Source organism: Lathamus discolor, chromosome 2, assembly GCF_037157495.1.
Source record: "Lathamus discolor isolate bLatDis1 chromosome 2, bLatDis1.hap1, whole genome shotgun sequence".
NCBI lineage: Eukaryota > Metazoa > Chordata > Aves > Psittaciformes > Psittacidae > Lathamus > Lathamus discolor.
In genome coordinates this window covers 18,969,226-18,991,027 of record NC_088885.1, presented here as the reverse complement: position 1 = coordinate 18,991,027, position 21,802 = coordinate 18,969,226, and the positions used below count along the sequence as shown (strand labels likewise).

Genomic DNA, 21,802 nt, shown 5'->3' with positions numbered 1-21,802 from the left:
TGAGCCAACATTTGTTTTTGTTCTTGCGTGATGAATTGCACATACAAAAGTGTTGCAGGTTGTTTTAATTTTCTTTTCTTACTTTGATAATAAATGTCTCCGCTGTTTACCTTTTTGGTTAAGGTACCTTATTATTACTAATCAGCTTTAATTATTTATAGCAAAATGACTGTGAAAGATGTTTCTTTGATGTCAAAAAAGTCAGGGACCTGATCCTGATCCTATTTAAATTAATGGCTAGGTTCCAATTGGCTGTAAAGGTAAAAAGCCTGAGTGCTCTCATTGTCTAAGGGAAGCAGTAATTTAGCCCATGATACTGCATTGTGGTTAGCTACTTGGAATTCCTCAATTTTGGGAGTGTTCAGGTTTCTTGGTGTCAAGATTTGGCTACCCAGAGGCAGAGTGCATATAGTCAACTTTTAAAAGTCCTGGTCTTCATTTTACTCATAAGATAAGCAATAACTGAGCTAAGGCTAAACGTACAGGATAGTGAGAGAGCACCTTTATCTCTAAACAAAATGGAATGCTAAAATGGGGGGAGTGGGAGAGATGTGCATAGCCTTTCTGCATTTGTCTGCTTTTCTCTACAGTCAACAAAATCACAAACTAACCCAAGTCTGAACAATACTGGTTTGAAACATCATGTTTCAATTACATGTATGTGCACTTAAGTTTAAATCTTGTATAAGTGAACTATTGCTGAGGTTTGTTTCCAAATATTTTACGCTTCAGATTTGTATGGATGTACATATACGCACACACTTTATGACAAGTTTGAACATTTCTGTCAGATCTAGAATATCTTTTAGTCATTTCTAAATTTCCATGTTCATCTTTTTCATCATGTCAGATGTTTAGATCACTGTATCAGTAATCTTGTGACTATAATGTTTCAACTGCAGTACAAATGACACAAAAGGATATAGCAAATTAGATTTATTTTCACTATTTGTGACAATCACACAAGGTTGTGACACAGTTTGTGCTCCATGGCTTCATCTGTTTTAAAAGGGAAGCAGGGCTTGGGATGTTTGTTTTGCATCTCTGCGCTTACCTCATCCTATTAGAAAGTATCATATATCAAAGAAGCTATGAAATTAATTCTCATTACTTCCATAGGAAGAACAACTAGACTATATGTTCTCATGCAAAAAGAAATTTGAAGCAGGTGAAATGATATGCCTGGTTCATACAAGAAGTCTGTAGCAGGGTCAGGAACTGGACCCAGACTGTTCAAGGTCCAGGACACCACCTCTTTACAGTGCCCATCCTTCAGCTGTTACTTTCTTTCAGACATTTTTTGTGAGTCTGGTAGCTAATTCACTAAAAATAGAGTAATTTTGGTACATGTCAGAGTACACACAAGATCTTTTTATGTTTCATACACAAATTTAAAATAAATAAGCACTTGTCAGCTTAGAAATTTCGAATTAATTTTTGGTAATAGAAATGAAAAGTGTTTTAGAAGATGCAGATCACTGTCACCTTTTCAATATTGTGAGTAATCAGAATTAAAATATTTTGAGTATTCTGAATTTTGAATATTTTTAATATTAAAATATTCCCTAAACTTTGGCACATGATGGCTCTTGCACAGATATATATGGGAGTTAATATTAAAAAACACAATTTGGCCAGAATTTTAAGGAATGTTACTCCATCCTAATGAAATAGTTATTAAAGTTGATTTGTTTGTGCTTTTTTGTTTCATTATTTTGATTCTCAGCATTGCCAGCTCTTTTCTTAAGAAGAGGGAAAATACTAAAACTTCTGAAGAGTTTGTTTTGTTTTTTTTTGAAAGTAAGCACTATATACTGCTTTTACTGTTTCACTATGTTAATATCATAGTAGGGACATTAGCTGGCATGACATGTTGCAATGAATAAAGTGGTACCTTCAAGTTTACCCTGCAGCTACTGTTGAGGTAAATGAAATACCTATCTCTGCTATTTCATGAAAAGTAGGTGGGAAGGTTAAAGATCAAATTTAATGTAAGTTAACTATAATGACCACTTAAAATAAAAACCAAACCTGCTCTAATTTCCTTCTGTTAAATATCTTAATTCTTTACAAACAGTGGCAGTTACATGCTCCTGCTTGATACTGGAGTGATAATGATGCCTAAACTCTGTGACAGGAAGACTGCACTCAAATTTCTGAACAAATCTCATTCCATTTAGTGCAGCTGGGACCATGTAACCAAAATATTAGCAAGTATCCTGTATGATAAATTTTTCCACTAAAATTTTGATATCCCATTACCAATTATTGTTCTTGGTCTTCCTAGAAGTTAAAAGGCACAAAACTCATCCAGATAAAGCTTTTATGGTGGTGATAATTCTTTTGAGAAATCTGATTTGGAATGGTAGCAATGAATTTAACCTTAGGAAAAATGAACTCTGTAGTGTTTCAGTACTAAGTGCAGTTGCAGGGGTAGAGTTCTCATGCAATACATATGAAAATGTTTTCAATGATGTGAAAAGGTTTCATTATAGTGGGGTATATTTTGTATACGTTAGTCATAATATTTGAACATTGTTGGTTTTGTTTACTTTTCATTTGAAATATTTAAAGGGTGGAGCAACAGAACATAAATCTGTCCATTAGTGAGCATTTCTACTTTGCACTTCAATGAATTCTCATCAAATTTGATTTGCCAACTGGTAGCCAGAACAGATGTTACCTTAATGGAAGAGGGAAGCATACTGAGCCACAGGGCCACCTCCAAACTTCTGTGACCAAACTTCTGGTTCATTGTTTATTGAAGTGCAAAAACCAATACTCCCTTGCAAAAGCATACGGAGCTCTATTCTGAATTGTCACAGCTAGGTGGCCTTTGAAAGAAAGAAGAGATGTAAATCAGAGCCTATACTGTGGAAGGCTAGCTGTCAGAGTTCTTATGACTATAACCAGTGAGAACTTTGTATTAAAAGTTCTGGAATTAAAATTGACATTTATATTTAATGTACTTTATAAATTTATATATATGATGAACACATAACAGCTTTAGTTGTGGCATTTGCATGAACTACAGTTGCACCCATGTAGCTGTGCTATTAGTATAAATACTTGTTCAAGTGAAGATTTTTTTCATCTTTAAGAAACAGTTTAGTAACATGCTTCTATCAGAAGCAAACTTCTGATTTGGAAAAATAGCATGTAAACCCTGTATTAAAAGATCCTTGGAGCTTTTAAAAAAGAGCATGTAAAGCCTGTATTAAATGGTCTTTAGCTCTTTCTTATATATTTAATTTTCACAGGAAAAAAATACTATTTTCATAAAAGCAGCTATAAATGAAAATCACAGATTTAATTCTGGACGTGACAAATCTGCTGCAGATTTTTTGACTTGGAATTAATATGGTATTTATGATACTACAAGTCCTCTAGATATTACAAATTTAGGAAGCTACTTGCAGGGTTTTTGTGATTTCAAAGACACTCATATCTGTCAGATTCAATTTGAGATTCCTATGGAAAAATGAGCCTTCATTTGGTATCTGGCATTTGCATTACTTGGCTAAAGACAGTTTTATTTTTCTGCATATTACTCTGTTCCTTGCTAAAGCTGTAGCTCAGATCAGCAACTTTGAAACTTTTGAACATACTTATGTGGGTTTGGGTTTTAATTAATACAGAAAGATGAAGTTAAGTTGAACATTGTATTACCTGTGACAATTTCTTAAGTCAAATACAGAAGTCAAATACTTCTGATTTTTGTGAAGCTGAAGTCAGTTGTCAATTGATAATTACTTTTGATATATATATAACAAAATTATAATAATTGCATTAAAAATACTGAGTCTTAAGATAGGAAGTGGTGAAGTCTGAAAATCATGTAGTAAATTACGTGTACAGTGGTAATTAACTTACACTATGTATACAAAGCATGGGCGCCTACTATAAAATGATACCAACTCTTTGCTGCAAGATAATAAAAATAAGCAGTTATTTTATGAATCCTTCATGCTGTAATGCCATTAGGAGACATGATTATTGAGGAATGTTATTAATCAGATTTTTTTTTTAAGGCAATTTAAACCTTTAAAGATCACTCTGGACATTGGAAGGCTTTGGGAAAGGAGCAGAATTGTACCAGTACCATGGTCAGCTGCCTGCTAGTGCTGCTTGTGGCTTGCCACCTAGATAGAGAGCCATTCGTGGCTCAGCCCAAGCTACCACAGTGACATTTCTACACTGTGTAACTACTCCCCTTTTTAGGTCTTTGCTTCAATCATCAAGTGATTTTCTGTTTATAGATTAACACCATTTTGCATCAAAGATGATGAGTCAGTTTGGGGACTTTTAACTTACTTTAGTAGTTCTCATTTACCACTTCCTTCTAAGTCTGCATCTGGTTTCAGTTTCGATGAAGTTAAGGCAATCACAATTTGGGGGCTTTAGATGGGGTCTGTTTTTTTGTTTTTACAAACCATATGTCAATGCTTTAAAGGTCTGTCTTGTGGCTGGTTAAAACAAAAACACCTATAAAAGGTCCCAGTCTGAGAAATATTTCCTAATTTCATTAAAAATGCTTTTCATTTGATGTTTATGAATTACACTTTTAAAACTTTGCCTAGAGGTAAGGAGGAGTGTTTCAGAAATAAGATGTTTAAGTAAAATGACTACAAAAGCATGTAATCTTCCATTTTAGTGTATTTCTTCTTCTGAATAAGTTATGCTCTAATAAAAATTAAAGAGCAAGTTGCATTTCAAAGATCAGGTCATCGTAATTCATTGACATTAGGCCACATAACTGAATAATGTCTTACTTCAGTGAAATACATCAAATGAGATCAACAATTATGACTCATAAACATGCCTCGCAGGCATAAAACAGCAGGGAATTAGCATGTGAGGCTGATAAATATGCATGTAAATAAGCTCCCAAAGGAATAACATGGGTTTGATTGATAGGTTTAGAATTGGAACATATGTAAACCCCTTTATTCCTCATTCTGGTGTAGCTAAGTAAAGATGCGTTTTACTTGTTAAAAGTTTCAATAACTTTGTAAATCTTAATGCCACATCTGCTTTTGTGTGTGCAGGCACGTGTGGGTGTCACTTGAGAGATTGATTGAATTGTCTACAGGGTAGATGCCCTCACACTAATACTGTAATGTTTGCGTATGTATATTGGAGTGGCTCTGTATGTGCATGCGCATGTATACATATTTGGGCTCTGCATATCATGTGGTGTTGAGCAGAAAATTATTTTCAGGGTTGTTTTACATAGAATTTACGGATTTTAAAGTTGGCTTTGTAAGTAGAAAACTGAGTTGTAAGTTTTGGTATATGCACCAGTATATTTATTTTTGCAAATATATTCCACATTGAAGGTAATTAGTATTTATATTACAGAACGTCCCACAAGTACTACTACATTTAAGAGTCTGGCAGTGATTGTTTATAAACTTCCATTTTTGTTGGCATCTTACAGCTTGAGCTCTTATCTGCAACTTCAAAGTACCTATCACAGCAGTATCTCTATGTTGATCAGTACAAGTGTTTATGCTGTGCAGAGATTTACATCCGTATTGTTAGAAAAGTATATAACATACTTTGTGTTTATAAAACATTAATACTTAGCTGTGCCAAATACAGACCAATTGGTTGCCATTGTCATGTGGCCTGGTGTACATCTGCTTTATTACCATTCCCTGCTATTAGGCAATAAAAACTTTTCCAACTGATGCACACTTACTGATGTTGCATCACACTGTAATTATGCTAAAGCGATCTTAGACCACTGGCAGGCAAGATGCAAAAACATTTTCAATAGCATGAAGTGTGTATTGACTGTAGATTTTAGTTATATGTGGTTTACAGCTAAAATAGTCATTCTGAGAAATTGAAGATGGGACTGGCATCAAAAATCACAGTTGTTCACATGTGAAAACCTCAGTTCTGTAATACCTGCCTTTCACTTAGAGATACCTTTCTGTGGAAATAAAGCTTGAGCAAAATTACTTCCATCTGTTTAGATTTATAGGGTAGCAGAGAATATATTTTCCAGTTAAGATCAGTAAATTCAGAAGCTGCTGCTTAGTTCTGAAAGCTGCCTCTTTTTGCTGCTTAAAAATAAATAAATAAACTTGTAGCACTTAGAGACATCAGCATCAAATCTCATGTGGGTTCTCATGAAGCAATTTATAGCTACCTTGTATAATTTGTATAGAAATGTTAAGTTGATCCCTGCTCCAACAGCATCAACTGCTTAACCCAGAATGTAACAGCCTGTGACACCAAGAAAAAGCAAGCCCTGTGTGCAGATTAGGGGAGGGGATTTTGCATAACAGAGCTGAATAAGCAGATTGCTATCAGGAACTCAGATGGACCATGTTTCTAGCTGCATAGCACTGCCCCTTTTCACAGGGGATGCCTAGATATCTCTTAAGCCAACAGAAATAGAAAATAAATCACTTTTTTTTTATATATATATATATATTCCCCCCCATCAGTGTGCCTTTTTTACAGTCGGGGCCTTGACAAGCCATCACTCAGTTTCCAGTCCCCACAAGGAATGTCCTTCAGTGGCCCAAGAGAAGCAAGAAAATTGCTGCTAAGTATTTTTTCCTTCACCTCTAGAATTTTCCACATTTTCTCCAACATGTGTGAAGCCACTGGGAAATATGGTTAAATGAGTTAAGCAGACATCACCCATCTGTGCATCTCGGGGAAAATACAAACAGTGCTGTCCCTCCGAAAGCTTTCTTGGTACATAACCAAAATCAGAACAACCACCACGCTCTAAAGCTAAACCTAGGCAAGTCACTTGTAGAAAGAAAGCGAGTAGCTCTTAGAGGAAACTGCTGCTTCTGGCTTACTCCACTCTTGCTGATGCACGGCCTTTGCAGAATTTAAGGTAGTCCTAGCACCCACACTCCTCCAAAATGCCTAAAGGTTACTGGACATCCGAGAAAAGGTGTCTCCACATCATGCCTACTTCAGGCAGTGTTCAAACCCTGGCATTCAGCCCCAGCTCTGAATTTCAGTCCCCTCACAAGCCAGATTAATCATGTTGCAGTCTCTTCTTTGTTTGTATAAATGTTTTATAATTCTAGATAGAAGGCATCGCAGGAACCCTACTTCTGTTCAAGTCCTGATTCACCCTTTAATATTGTTCAGTCCTGCTCTTTCTACTACTCAAATGATTTGTAATTTGTATCTCTCAAACGGTTCCCCCTTGGATTTCTCATGCACTGAAAAGTCAGATGCCTGACATTACTGTGTAAAGTTAAGTGCTTGGGGTTAATGAATGGCATTAAATTTTATGAGGTCATGTCCAGTAGATGTTAAAAGAAGCTTAAGGGAACTTTATCACTGATAGAAATTAACAGTTGGCACGAGAGAATGCCTGAGGGAGTTCAGTTCTAAGCAAAAATAAAATCGGTGGTATAAAAACTAAAATATAGAGTCATTGTGATTAATGTAAACATTTTTGTTAGGTAATTGGTTACGTGTTGCAGTAAAAGAAACGAGACCTCACAGTTTGAAAGGAAAGAATATTATTATATTTAGAAAGCAATTAATGTTTCTAGTTAAATAAAAAAAATTTACATCACGTACAATATTTATATTCTTTCAGTAAACATATAACCTTTGGAGCTATATTTATCGAATAGTCAAGTCTCCACTTATTTACATTAGTTTTTTCTTTGGGCAAAATGTGTTTTCCCTAGTGGAGTACATGGTTTTGTTTCATTAAACCTTTATTTCTACCCACAAGCATTGCTTATATTACAGACCAAATGAGTAAATTCTGTGTACTTAAGTCATCTGAGGTTTGTGTTTTGGGGTTACTGATGGATGCATGAAAATTCTGTTTCAAAAAGAAAATGGCTACATTAACTTATGGATAGATCTGTTTTGCATAATTATGTGGGGAACTATTCAGTAATTACACTAGTATTCATATGCTGTAATTTTCGTCATCTTTATTCACTGTCATTCCAATGAGAGGAAACGGGAAACTTGTTCAGACGTATATATTCTTTATTGCTCTGTCTTATGACCTGCAGTCACAGCATATAGCACTTTCTCAAATAGTGCCTGTGCTTGAGCAAGACAGCTATTGTTGTGGATTTCATTCCCACGGTATGTGTGTAAATTCTGCAGCCGTACTTCATGGCCTCTAATACCATGCTATGGATATGTCTAAATGACCTTGTGCAGACCTGTTCCTTCCACACCACTTGAGGTCTGTGCTGTTCAGATGCAGTTTTGAAGGTAGTGGTGAGCCTGCTGAGGATGCAGTGCTGCAGCATGAAGGAGTCAATGTTTCTGGATCAGAGCTTTTTCTCCTCTCTAGTTGGACAGAGAGGTACCATACCTATCACACAGCACAGAAAATCATGGCCACATCCTGAATTTGGTAGGTGAAATCTGAAGGAATAGTATAAAAAACTAAGAATTTGTAGTCCCTCAGGACTGTTCTGTTGCTCTCCAGACTTCATCTTTGTGTCTTGATACGAATTACATGTATGAAATGCCTTTTCACATTTTCCTTTGGTGGTACTCAGTCAAAAAATCCGAAGTCACAAAGCTGATGCTCTGTGATGCTGGATTACATTTTTGTCTTACACCCAGACTCTTTTCTTTCTGGTTAAAAGATACTGCACAGTTTCTGTCTTGGAGAACTGGGGTTACTGTCTATAAAAATTGACTACTACTATTTAACATTTTTCCTATTATTGTGTAAACTAAATCATCAGCCTTTTGGAAAGCTTCAGTATAATTGCTGTGTGCAAGAAAAATCTGGTCATACTTCTCTAATTTGCATTTTTTAAGTCTCGGGTTTTTTATATCTCCAGGCACTTCATACTTGCATATTTAATTCCATTCTGAAGTGTTACCAGGGATGGACACTACTCGTCCTTCTCACAGGAGGGCAAGTGTGGAGAACAGAAATCTGTCCCATGATGGATTACATACTTCTTTGCAGAAATGTTTTGTGGGGAGTTTCTTTCTCAGTATCTACCACAGAAGGACAAACTACCTCACACTGTAGTAAATAGAAGTGTTTTGTCATTCTGGCTGTCAATTGGATATATTTTTATATCCTGATGTAGCTGAGGACCTTCATCTCTTAGACATCTAGATTTTACTACTAATGCATATGTATCTTTGCTCTTCAAATTTTTCTAGATCCATCATTCACAACATGCATCTGCTTTTGTACCAGCGAAGTACACAGTTGGTGCCCTCCAAATTAACTCAGGGTTGATTTAAAAGAATTCTCATGAAATCTAGTGTTCTCATTATGCTTTGGCATGTTTTGATTTGGCAGTTTAAAAGCTTTAGCTCAGTACTTGTTTTATACTGTTTGGTTATAAGTTATTTGATCAGAGAAATTTATAGAAAATGTAGGGTACTGTTCCATTTCATGTTCTCTGAAGTATGGATCTACTGGATATACAGTGTATTCTGAGAATTAGCAGCCTTAATTAGCCTCATATTAGGAGTCTGGGGCTTCCTGGTTTCATCTTATAAAACCAAGCTAAGCAATTTTAAGCTTGGGTGTCTCTTTCTGGTGCAGGTTTCTTCTATATAGTTAATTTGATTAGGATGAGGGCTGCTCTACCGGCAGCAGGAATGTCCCTTTCAGGGTTGAGTATTTGCATCTGTGTGGCTGTGTTTGTTGTCTTCAGGTTGCTGGGGTTTTTCTCAGACTGTCTTGCTCAAGTTTGCCAGGTACTGGTGCTATCACAAGGTGAAGGCATCCTGACATGATTAAGGTTTTTTTAACAGTGCACTTGTTAATTGCCTTATCCCTGTACTCTGCTACTGGAGGGACATCAAAGTTTTGCCCAGATAACTGTAAACTTTACCCAGCGACTAAGTTTTTTTTTTTTCAAAATCATTCACATAATTGATTCGTTAAAGAATTAGAAAAATGTGCTTTCTCTCATATTATGAGAGGATGATAAGGGATGATGGATAAGAGAAGTAAAAAGCATATGCACTTCTGGTATGTTGTGTTCATAGTTTATTAAACCACTGGTTATATCTACTTTTTTGGTCTTTGTAATGCTGCTAAAATGTATTATGTAGTTACATTATCAAAAATGTGTCTTTTCAATAGTTACGAGCAGGATCCTATTTCTAACTAATTTAACAGGTTATTCTGTAGTTTATGTTGATAAAAAGCAAAAGCAGCCTGTTGAACCTACAGATATGACTGCTTCCAGTGCTGCTGAATGGAGTTTTGGTAGGGAAAGAGGAGGCTGCAGCTGGAAAGAGCTGGAGGAGCTGAGCTTCCTGGGGTGGCAGGGATGGTGCGGGTGCCCAAGTGTCTCTTCCTGGCCTTGGGCGTTTTAGTAACTGGCTGCTTCCCACATTGCTTCATGTGGGAATTTATTCACCTCTTAATGTGTGCTTTTAAAACTGCGGCATTTGAGGAAGGTCCAGGAGTTGTGTCTTGCATCTCTGTGGCAAATTCATAACTTCAAGCTTCTCATCTGTTTTGTTTTCCTCAGAGCCGAAACCCACAGTTCATCTACTGGCTCTGAGGGGTAGTGCCAGCCCATCCACGAGATGCCAAATAGCTTCACTGCCTTTCAGTTTCTCCTGCTCCCATTTGCAGCAATGCTGCTGCTGCTTTTGTTCTCTCTGGTTGCCTCCTAGCCATAAATGCCATTTTATCCCATTCCGTGTAAGCAAGCAGTTAGTTACTCGTGTGTCACCATAGTAGCCATGTGAATGTTTTGATTTCAGGCTGTACCTCTTTGCATGTATGTGCTGGGCAAAGGAACATGGTACAATTTTCACAAAGTTTCTAAACATATTTATGATCGATGAAGAAGGTCCAATAAAGTACATTCTGCTTTCAGGAGAAGCCTTTGACATCCATCAGTCATGCTATAAGTCATCAGCCTGCTGTGATAGCTTCCTTTGGTAAAAAACAACTAAGAAATAAAGCAGAATTGTTCTAGCTCTTTTTTCAAGCTGTGGTCCTAGTTATCATGGACCATCTCCACAGCTTTAAGAGGTGAGGCTGTGTATCACTGTCACGTGTCTTCCCAGCCAGACTGGCCTTTGTCCTGGTAAACCTGTTATTCTCAGCTGAAGAGCAGCTAACTCCTTGTTGAAAGGTCTGTCCAGTTTCACGGAAAGAGCATTTAATCCTTTCTCATTTGTCTTCTACTATCACTTAATCTTGGCAAAACAACAGAATGTTAGAAAACTTCTGCTCACTCTTCTTCGTCTCAGTTTTTTTCCTAGACTCAGTGGAATACGTACTACTGTTCTTGAATATGAAAACCAAACTATACTTATATATGATTTAGTATCCCAAACAGAAGGATTGCATCTATCTGTAAGATAGAAATGTAGCTAAAAATAGGATGTAATTGAAGTAAATTAAAGGACAATAGTAGCCTTCAAACATATAAAGAGATGGTATGTTTTTCTTACTGTCAGTGTAAATGGTCTCTGGAGACCACCTTTTTACAGTGATTGTGCGTGCCTAAGATTAAGCAAAGCTGCATGACCAGTGCTATCTCAGGAGGATGCTGAGTCATTAACTCATGTTTATTGCCTCTTGCCATCTTTAGATTATTGCAATTTATAGCTCAAAGGCCTTTTAGGCTGTTTATAAGTTAAAATTAGCTAAATTCTTCTGGATGCAAGTGATAAGTCACTCAGCATTTGTGTATCACGGGATGTAAGTTCCTAGTGATGATGCCAGGCTGCTGCTAAGATTTTTTTTGTTCCTGCGCTAAGTCTAATTGTGCTACTTGTCCGTAGTTATGCTGGATTACTCTATCCTTTGTTTTGCTAATTTTGCTAATTTGTTATTTTGTTAAGTGTGTATGCTCTTAAAGAATTTAGTAGTTAGAGATGATATTATTTATTAGGTGTACAGCTTCCACTTCAATCAGACTACATTAAAATGTTTGTATCTTATCCTGGAGTCTGTTGAGTCACAGTTGGTGGTGACCTAGGAGCTTGTTTAAGTTATACATGGTAAATGATTAGTTGGATTACATAGCAGATAAAGGCTGTAGTACTGAGTATGTGAACAGAAGTGGATATAATTTACTATGGACCAAAGACAGTGCATTAGGAGAAAAAGTAACTGAAAAAAAAGAAAGTTAGAAGAATCACACTTTACCTTATTCTGTGGATTTTTTCTTTTGCCAGTCTCATTGCTGCTGGTAACAAATTCAGCCCAGGCTTACTGAACTAAATGCGTATTGACTTCAGTGGAAGTCACATTTGCTTATATAAGCTGGTATTGTCTGGTTCCCACTAAACGGGAAGTCAAACTATTTTTCCATGTATGTGTATTTTCTGAATCACTGTTAGCATCACAGTTAAATTGGCCTTCCCATCATGCTCAAAGAGATTATATTAAAATACGTCTTGATGTAAATTATTTAAACTTTCGGTATGTTGCAATTGCCTGAGAATTCTTCTCAAGCATTCCTGTGAATTAGTTCAGTGGTATTAGAGTAGATGTCCTTATTCTATGTATTTTGCTGGTTTTAGTTTAGAGTACAGTGTATAGGTCAGCCTATTTTGGTAAATGCAGAGGCTTCATCAAGAAAAGAAATATAAATTATAAGTCCTTTGAATACACTTATTGTTGAATTAATTTTAAAGTGGGCTACATTTGTTAAACACTGATGCTACATTCGAGTTTCAAAATCAGTCGTCTAGACCTTTGTATATCTTTTCCCATCCACACTTTTTCACATACACATTTTACGTGTGGAAAAGTGCTATGTTAATTTACAGGCTAAACTAATGACGGGGTTGGTATTTAGATTTGTGAACACTCAGAAGCAGTTTCACGTAAAATGGAAACCTTATTTTTGTGTGTCTTGATTTAAACTGAAGTGCATGGACAAAATTATTTCAAACAGATTTTTGCCTGGAGAATACACGGAGTTTACTCATATATGCATATACACATGCAGTTGAGATTTTATATGCAAAGATCATAGAAGATGCCACTTGTTTGTCATAAATCAGCGATCCAAAAGACACCAGAATTGACTGGGTTTGGGAAACGTACAAGATATCTCCAGGAGTTTTTGTTTATAACTGCAAACCAATGTATCTGCCTATGGTACTTTCAGCAGCTTTCTGCAGGGCTAAAACAGGCTTTGGTTTTGCACCTTGGTGTCAATGTTTCTTACCTATTTTCAAATGTGACCAGCTTTCTCTATTGCGAAATTATTGTGTGTGGGTACTGTATTGTGATTTTACAGTTGTGTTCCTTTCCTAACTCACAGAAGCTTAAAGGGAAAAAAATGCTATCAGTGCTTAATCTTTTTTTCACACAATATTGATGGGTAAATAAATGAACTATTTCAGCCTATATAAGGCTTTTGTACTTCAAATGGCAAAGTCTCTTAGCACTTCTGCATATATTGATAATTGCCATAGTGTATAATTCTTTTATTTCATGGCAAAATACAGTATTTTAGGGCACAGTGTTGAAACTAAAATGATACAAAAAAATGTGTACCGAGCAATGCATGCATTCAAAGTATGCATCTAATGCTGAATGAACTTGAAGCAGTGGATAGAGTCAGGTTTTCACTTAAAAGAATGCTCACCAAAAAGTTGCATCATATTTATGTCAGAAAACTTAAACAACTTGCTGAGAGTGAAATGTTCTTCAACTTTCCATACTAATAATTATTTAATAAATATCAGAGGGCTGTGCACTTAATTCTTTAGCTGAAGGCATTATTTTCAGTTTCTGTACGCTGCTTCGAGCTTTCTCCATTTAATCATTTTAAAAGCTTATTTGGTGTAAATTGAATTTAACACTGTAGTTGCAAGGATGTTATGCAGAAAGTCCAAAAGATTGTCTGTAGCGTAGGGGCTGCTGGTACCAAGGATGGAGCTTCAGAAGGGGAGCAGAGGCTGCATCATCTTAAACTCTGCAGCACCCTCTCTTGACATGATGCAGCAATTCAGTCCTAGGGAATCTGTCAAAATCCAGAACGGAGAAATCCATAGTTCCGCTACATTTTACTTTTTAAAGATCTAGTTTATGTAGTAAAAATCTCAATGTGCCGTATGTTTGGGGATTAGTTCTCCTTTTATTTTTATTTTTTTCTCCTCCTACTGCCATTTTGGTCTTTCAGCAGACCCAAATCGGAAAGCTTCAGTCGTCTTATCTTTTTGTATTTTTTTTCCTTCGCTGCAGAGATCCTGAAGACTTTCCAAACTGCGTATTTGGTGCTGTAGTGTGTAGACAATAAATACAAATTGTCTGCTCTTTTGTAAACTTCTCAATTGTCAGACCTTCAAAATAATAGAGGAGCCTGGAATCGCCCATGCTAAAATTAAGAATTTATAACTGTATGGAACAGATGTTTTCATAAACATTTGCTATAATTAATTTCAACTAGGGGATTGAAGGAACAAAGCAGTTTTCCCTCTTCAAAACTTTATTGCCTTTTCCCCATACAGCAAACTCAGAAATCTTTGCTTTAATATTGTTAACGAAACAAATTTACTCTTCTGTTTGGTTTTCATTGTGAAAAAGGAAAGCTTAATTTGAACGAGATACCAGCCTTTGAAACAATGGACAAATACTCTGAATTTCAAACATCGCATCTAAAGGATTAATGCAGAAAGTAAGTCTTTAGGTGCTCAGTTCTGAGACCACAGCTCTGTGGTGTCGATTGTCAGAGATTCCTACATATGAGGATAAATTTTATCCAGATTAGTTTGAAGAATACCTATCTGTAAACAGTATGAAGGAATTTTATGTTTGAAGAGTTGTGAACCTCGGTGTTAGAAAAAGCAAAGGAGTCTCGTGGCATTATATATAGTTTTAATGCATAGTAAAATGCTTATTGTATGTTGATTACTCCTTTATACTCACAATAAAGGTCTGCAATCTGTTAAGCATTTTTTTTTCTGGTTGCATTATATGAGGAACACATTTTGACTAAAATCACTCTTCCATATTTGTATTGTCACTATTTTTTTGGGGATATTATTTAGAATTTATATAGTTTAGGGCCAGAATTTTGGTGTTATTGTGAAGAATAAAAAATACCCATGCATTATTGTTCTGTTTTTACTAGTTCCTGTATGTCATAAAAATGTCATTTGAGAAAGAAAAAATGTTTAAAGTTTTAAAAAAAGCATGGTTTAATTGTTTTACACCTGAAAGAACCAGTGCAGCTGCAAGGATTTTTAGAGCAAACTAGAATTCCTGACTGATCTGTCATCTATAAAGTGTGCAAAGAAAAATAGGTAGCTGTCATTAAAATTACATTTCAGCTTTCAATAACCATTTAATGAGTAGCGTAATTATATAAGTATGGTACCTCAAGTACTTCACTCAATAATTAAAAATAATCTCATCTTTAAAGTGAAAGCGCTATAATTATTATTTGACTTAACCAGGACCACTGTTATGATCTCCAGTGGCACCTCAGATTGTTCAAAGTGGTTTTGAAAGTATAAATTAAAATTGGATAAATCATTAAATTATTAAGCTTTAAATATGCTGAAAATGGATACAGCTTAGAATCTGGAAGTCATGTTATAAGAATTGACAACCTTAGACTGCAAGCATATATTTGTGTTAAAATTTTCCTTGTCTCTAATCATAAAACATTGCATTAATGATCGAGTGTTTTACGTCAACCTAAACTAAAATTTTCACAACTCCTAAATAAATATATTTTTTAACAACATTTAAACCTTTGATTAGAATACAAGAAAATATATTAAGCAGAGTGCAAACTCGTCAGCAGAGAGATCTATCCTACATTTTGACACTTGTAAGCAGGGTGAATCACAGTTTGATTTCCTAAGTGGGATCACTTTTATCACCAATTCCTAAACCGCCAGCCATAAAACCCTTTCGTAGCTGATACGAGATTGGTAGGTTGGTTAACGCTATATAAATATACATGTGTGTCCACACACAGATGTGTGTGTATACATACATACAGAAATATGTATATATGTAAAGACGTCTCTTTAGTATCAAAACATAGTTTCAAAATAATAAAAATAGTTCAAGTATTTTTAAAAGTAGGAGTAGATCCACCGAGTAAGGAGATGTCACTCAAGCTTCTTGTCTTCAAGCTTCTTGTCTTCATAGACTTTCAGCTGGTTATAGTAGCATCCCTCCCCTTTATAAGATATCCTGTGCTGAATTTTTGCATCTCACAGAAAACAGAGAAATGTCTGATCCCTACATTGTTCTTCACGTACTTTTTTACTCTCGTTGAGCACATGCTTAAGCTCAGAGCGCTTGTTGTGCCTGCTGTGTACCCAGAGCATCTTCCCACCCTTGAGCTGAGGCTCTCAAATGCTGTCAAATTTCTTCTAACTGCCGGAAGGGGAAACTGCACTGCACCTTGAAAAGAGAAGATAGCACACTATCAGCATATTATACTGTTAAAAATTAAAATAGGAAAATAGTGTGCATATTTAAATTAGGCTTCTCTGTGGTACAGTTTCTACAAATGTTTTTTAGATAATCTTCAGAAAGTATATTTGGCATCCTCCTTATTCTGGGTTCATCTATTTTATGGTACATCTGTAATCTCAAACGTTCTTACAAGAAAACAGTTACTGATAGTGACAAGCCTGTATATTCTGGTTTAATCTGGTACCCTAATAAATGTACAATTTACAAATCCTTCTCCATGCATCTCAGAAATCTAAAGAAGCCAGCATTTGAAATGTTCTTTTTTGACTTGTTAGTAAAAGCGTCAATTTCTATAGTTATGACCATTCTCTTGAAACAGCCTTCAGCTGTGTCCAGTAGTACTGGATCCCAACTACCCAAATCCTAGCTCCTTTTGAGCCTTTGGTTTCCATGCACAAGAACAGCCTTTATTAAAATAGGGCAACAGAACTGAATTCTCTTCAGAGAAAGTCTTCGTTTCCAGCGTAGGGATTTTCTCCAGTTAAAGCAGCAGCAAGAAAAGATATCCAGATAATTTTCAGTCCCTTTGGAAGGATACAGCCTTATTTTATTATTGTATTAAAACCAGTGACTGCTTTACTGCTAAAAGCTAGCCACCTTAGCCATATTTACTTTGATACTGATGCTTTTTATGGTACTGGTTGTTTCCCTTCTCTTTCCTCTGAAAGTGTGATAAGCTTTATTTTACTCGCCCCCCCCCCCCCCCCCCCCCCCCCAGCTTTTGAATTTGAAGTTTGGAAACCTTTTCAGGAATGTGGGGCAGGATTTGCTCTGTTTCTTCAGCAGAGCCTTTCTTCCCATTTTGAGTCTTGGAAAGGATCTAAAAATCAGGCTAATACTGAATCAATTAGGATTTTTAAAGGAGAAGACAAACTCTGTTACCAGCATAATGAATCTTATATTCGTAACTGTTCAGTATACATCCTTATTTTACCAGAAAGTTGGGTCACTTGCCTGAGGAGGGGCCATGGATTCCCACAGCTTATTGTCATTAGTTGGTGAAGCACCTTTCCTGTTTGTTCTCAGTATTGCTGACAATGAAAACTTACCAGGATTTACTAGAAAACCATTTGGATAAAAGTAGGTAAAATTTAGGGACTCCTAAATAAATGAATACTTTGCACTTTGCTTTGTCATTTTTATCATTTTCAGTGAAAGATATCTAAATCATCTTTTAAGATGTCATAATAGACTTTCCTGTCTTAAAGGGGGTGGAGCAAGAAAACAATGACAGAAATGCCCAGTCTGTTAAGTCCTGGTTTAGACAGCTGGATGTACCTAGTCATATCCAGTTTTGGAAGCTGCTGCTAATGATACAATGTAGCAGCAAAAGCGCCTCTCAAAAATAAACCACCAACAATGAAAGAGATCAACAATAACATATAAATATGAGATTTATTTACAATGGGTTTACAATTAAGAATGTTAAAGTATTGTGGTGGTCATTTCAATAAAGGAAATTACTGTCTTCTGAGAGAATGCTTCAGAATAAAGCAAGCTACACATGGAGTAGCTTGTGAATGACAGCTCAGTGGATGTAGCAGCCCCAGGATCCCTCCAAATGTTCATTGTGGGATCCTGATGAAAGAACAGTTTTTTATCACCAAGATTCTGGTTTCCATTGTAGAGTCCTGTTGACTTAAAGCAGGGCAAATGGTTTAGTTGAAAGACAATAAAGGCTTTGAATTTTTTAAGATATTCTTAAACTTTATTCTTCAGGAAAAAAAAAAGATCATGTTGCTATTACTGAAAAGAGTCCCAAAAGATATTTTTCAGAATATGAACTTTGCATTGTGAATGAGTTTTCTTTCTGAGTCTGGCTAGTGTGGTAGGTGAATGCTTAAGAGTTGTTTAGGTGTAAATAAGGTGCAATAGTGCATTTAGGACCTATTTTCATGTGCTGCATTTTTTTTCAATTTTCAATTGCCCAGTATCACTGCACCTAGCCATATGGCTTTAAAAGAGATGGAACATAGCTCAGTCATGTCACTGAGTGCTCAGGATCAGATGTGGAGATGGGCAATATATGAAGAAGCATATTACTTAAAATTGTCCCAGTATGGGAGACCGTTTTCCAAGATACAAGGAACAGATGGTTATTAATAATGGGAGGGTTGTTGGATGAAATATCTGGTGTTATTAATTTAGTTAAATTTAGTAAACAAAAGGCAGAACAATTAAGTAGGATTTCCATTTTCAAAATAAATTGAGAGGTAATCAGTGAAATCAACTGGACAGAGTGATTTTAGGATCAAATAGAGGTTTGGGATATATTTTAGACAATCATGCAAAAGTTAATAAAAAAATGCATTCCAAATTAGATGAGAAAAAACACTTGGAAAGACAGTTCTGTCAAAGTGAGTGATTAAGTATTTTTTAAGGAATGCCTGAAGTAAGCAAAGATCTTGAAAGAAACAAAACCAGCTTGATCTGCAACAAAGGCTACCTCCTGGATATCAGAAAGTGTGGGGTTATAGTGACAACAGAAATTAAGTTGAATTAGATCATTAACAAGAAAATATTACTTGAATTGGTAAAGAAGCTTTGGGGGAGGAAAACTAGAACTATTGTGCAGTGAGAATGGGCAAATGATATTAAATATAATTCAGGTGTGGTCTCAACCAGAAAAGTGTTAATTTCAGTAAAAATAAAATATTAGTCAAGGGTCTGAAAATAAAAAAGAATAAAAAATAAAAGGGTGTTGGGTATATATGATAAATTAACACATACAATAAAGAGTAAAGAATGTGACTTGCAGAGTAAATGTCTTTCAACAATACTGACAAATATTGCTGCATGGAACAATTTTTCAGTCTTAGTTCATGGCTGATAGCATATCTGTGAAGGAGGAGAAATGTAGTACCTGTTATTAGATTAAGAGAAAAAAAGTGTTGCAAAGCAGTTATATTGGTTGGCTGTTGTTTATGCAGGGCTTTAGAAGAGGGAAAAAAAGGCGAATGGTGTAACTTTGGTGCAGGGCTTTTGTTAAACAGGAGACTGTGCCCAGCGAAGCTGCTGGCCTTTGTAAATACACATTTAATTTAAATACGTTAAGTCTGTCTGGACCTAAGTAAACCATCTGATGTAGTGCACAGAAGATGTTGTAAAAGGATGGGGATTAGTTAAGCGTAAGTTGAATTGAGAAATGCAGATTTTAATGAAAGAATATTTTAAGTGGAGTTTGTGGTGGAACTGATCTTACACAACACTTTCATTTGTTGTCTTGCCACAAAGTGAGAAACTTCAGTAATAGATTTTAAGAAGAAAAGATATTAGGATATCAGATACCACATATTACTACATAGAGCATATGCAGTATCCAATGCAAGGAGACTCAGTTCAAATAGGATAGGTCGTTTCTGAGGAAAAGAGCAACAGCATGAAATAGTGTGAAATACAGTATTGTACTAGCAAGGTTTGCTACTATAAACTGCAAACTTCTTCTGTAAATAAAAATGGAGGGTAAAAATGTAGGAGTGTCGGTGAATGATGGCTGTGAAACTGCAAGCTGACGTGGCATGACTATAGACTGTATCAAGCAAGATTTTTTTGACAGTGAAGAAAACCACTGTCCAAAGAATAAACTGGTTAAACTTTAAGTATGTTGTCTACAGCTCCTGTCCCTTCTTTTTCATGTGTAAGGAGGACTGATTTAAACAAAACAGGGAATAATGAGCCTCATTTCAGGAAAAGACTGAAAGAACTTGATTTCAGTAAGCAGAACAGAGCACAAGGATGCGCAATGCTGTCTGTAAATGAATTATGGAAATACACAGGGGCATAGAAGAATTACCAAGCTAAATGACAGGTTGGGCAAGAATAAATAAAAAAGGATGTGGATAAATTTCATTTGAAAAATAGATTATTGTTCCTGGCTTTTGACAGTCCTTCAATAGTAGTTACTACAGAGAGGAAGGTTTCCTTGTAATCCTCAGTTTCTATGAATGTCGCTGATCTATGTATAAACAGCCCACAGGATGTAAAACAAGATGTTTTGCAGATGTGTTAAGTAGTTTCAGAGAAGCTTTCAACTTGCGCTTGTTCAAAATGTACCTGATACCATACAGTCACAAAATAAATGAACTTTTACATTCTTTGGCTTAAAAATCTATTTGTATGGTATGCATCTATAACCTTATACTAGTAAAACTGTGTTTAGTTAGGTCCTCAAACCAAAACTCCAAGTGAAATTAAATCTTGGATTTTCAGAACATTTAGACTCCAGATTGAACATGGAGGCTCAATGTCTCTCTTGCCAGCTGTAAGAATTTGAAGATGTGAAGTTGAGACTTACAAATGTAAGTTTTGTTGTAAACTAAAATTGCAGTATGTGGTAAAATCAATTGTGATTCTCATCAATACTGTGTTTTTTATTATCAGGGTTTGTTTTGTAACAAAAGTGTTTTATTTTTGTATTAGGAGGATCAAATGAAAATGGAAGCACACACCACACTTCAGATTCTGATGGAACATTTATTTCTTACAGGTTGGTAATTTTTTATATTTTCTAATTTTAAAAAGTTTGAATATAATAAACAGCATAATATATTTAAAGCAAAAGAACAGATCCATGTATTTTAAGAGCATTGTACACACTAAATTGCAACGATCAGGAGACTAAAGGATGTGAAGGATTTCATTAAATAATATTTGAAAAGTTTTCTGCTTTTTTTTTTTTTTTTTTTTTGAGAAAGCTGTTCAAGATGCTTACCTAATGAAAGTATACTGTGTTTATAAGCCTAAATAATTTTAAGGGATTTTTTTTTCCTCCAAGGTATCAAATAAAGTAGAATTCTCGCCTAAACTCATAGCAGCTAAGCTAAACGCTGAAATACTTAACTCACCAGGGATCACCTTTCTGATCTTCTCCAAAGTAACTGGATCTATTATCCACATGGAACTCTGTTTCAGGTCAAAAACCAGAGTCAGGATTTTTTAAATTTGAGGTTTTCTGACAGGAAAATAATTTTTCAGTTCTGTTGGTTGTAAACACCAGTTGGAGAAGCATGAGGCTGACTAACTTTCTGCAGCACTGTCACTGAACTTGAGTCTTGCTTGGGTACATACCAGAGGGGATCTTGCACTTGCAAGCTCAGAAGAGTAATCAGCAGATGTGTAGTTCTATCTTTCAGCCAGCAAAGTGCTTCCTCTGCTACAGATGCTAAATCCGTGTCCTTGTGACTGGTAATTTAATAGTGAGATTTGTGCTAACCAGAATGACTGCATCTGATTTTGATGCTTAAGTAAGGCAAAATGAAACCAGCTTGCCACATGATTATTTTGAATTCATTTAGAGAACAATAATGGATGGCATCTTTTTAATTTTTTTGCCTGTAGTCTACTGGAGTCTGTACTTCAAAGAGGTGTAGGCAGGCAGGAGAA

The 21,802-nt window shown here is 35.7% G+C and overlaps 1 protein-coding gene across 11 annotated transcripts in view; it reads left to right on the top strand.

Annotated features, from left to right (window-relative positions):
* Positions 1-21,802, top strand: part of TBC1D5 (TBC1 domain family member 5) — a 328,319-nt gene that overhangs the window by 146,741 nt on the left and 159,776 nt on the right. For all 11 annotated transcript variants that reach the window (XM_065666027.1, XM_065666031.1, XM_065666023.1 and 8 more), the window contains one exon: positions 20,840-20,906. In XM_065666027.1, the coding sequence (XP_065522099.1) occupies positions 20,840-20,906 (67 nt within the window). The remainder of the gene's footprint in view (positions 1-20,839; positions 20,907-21,802) is intronic.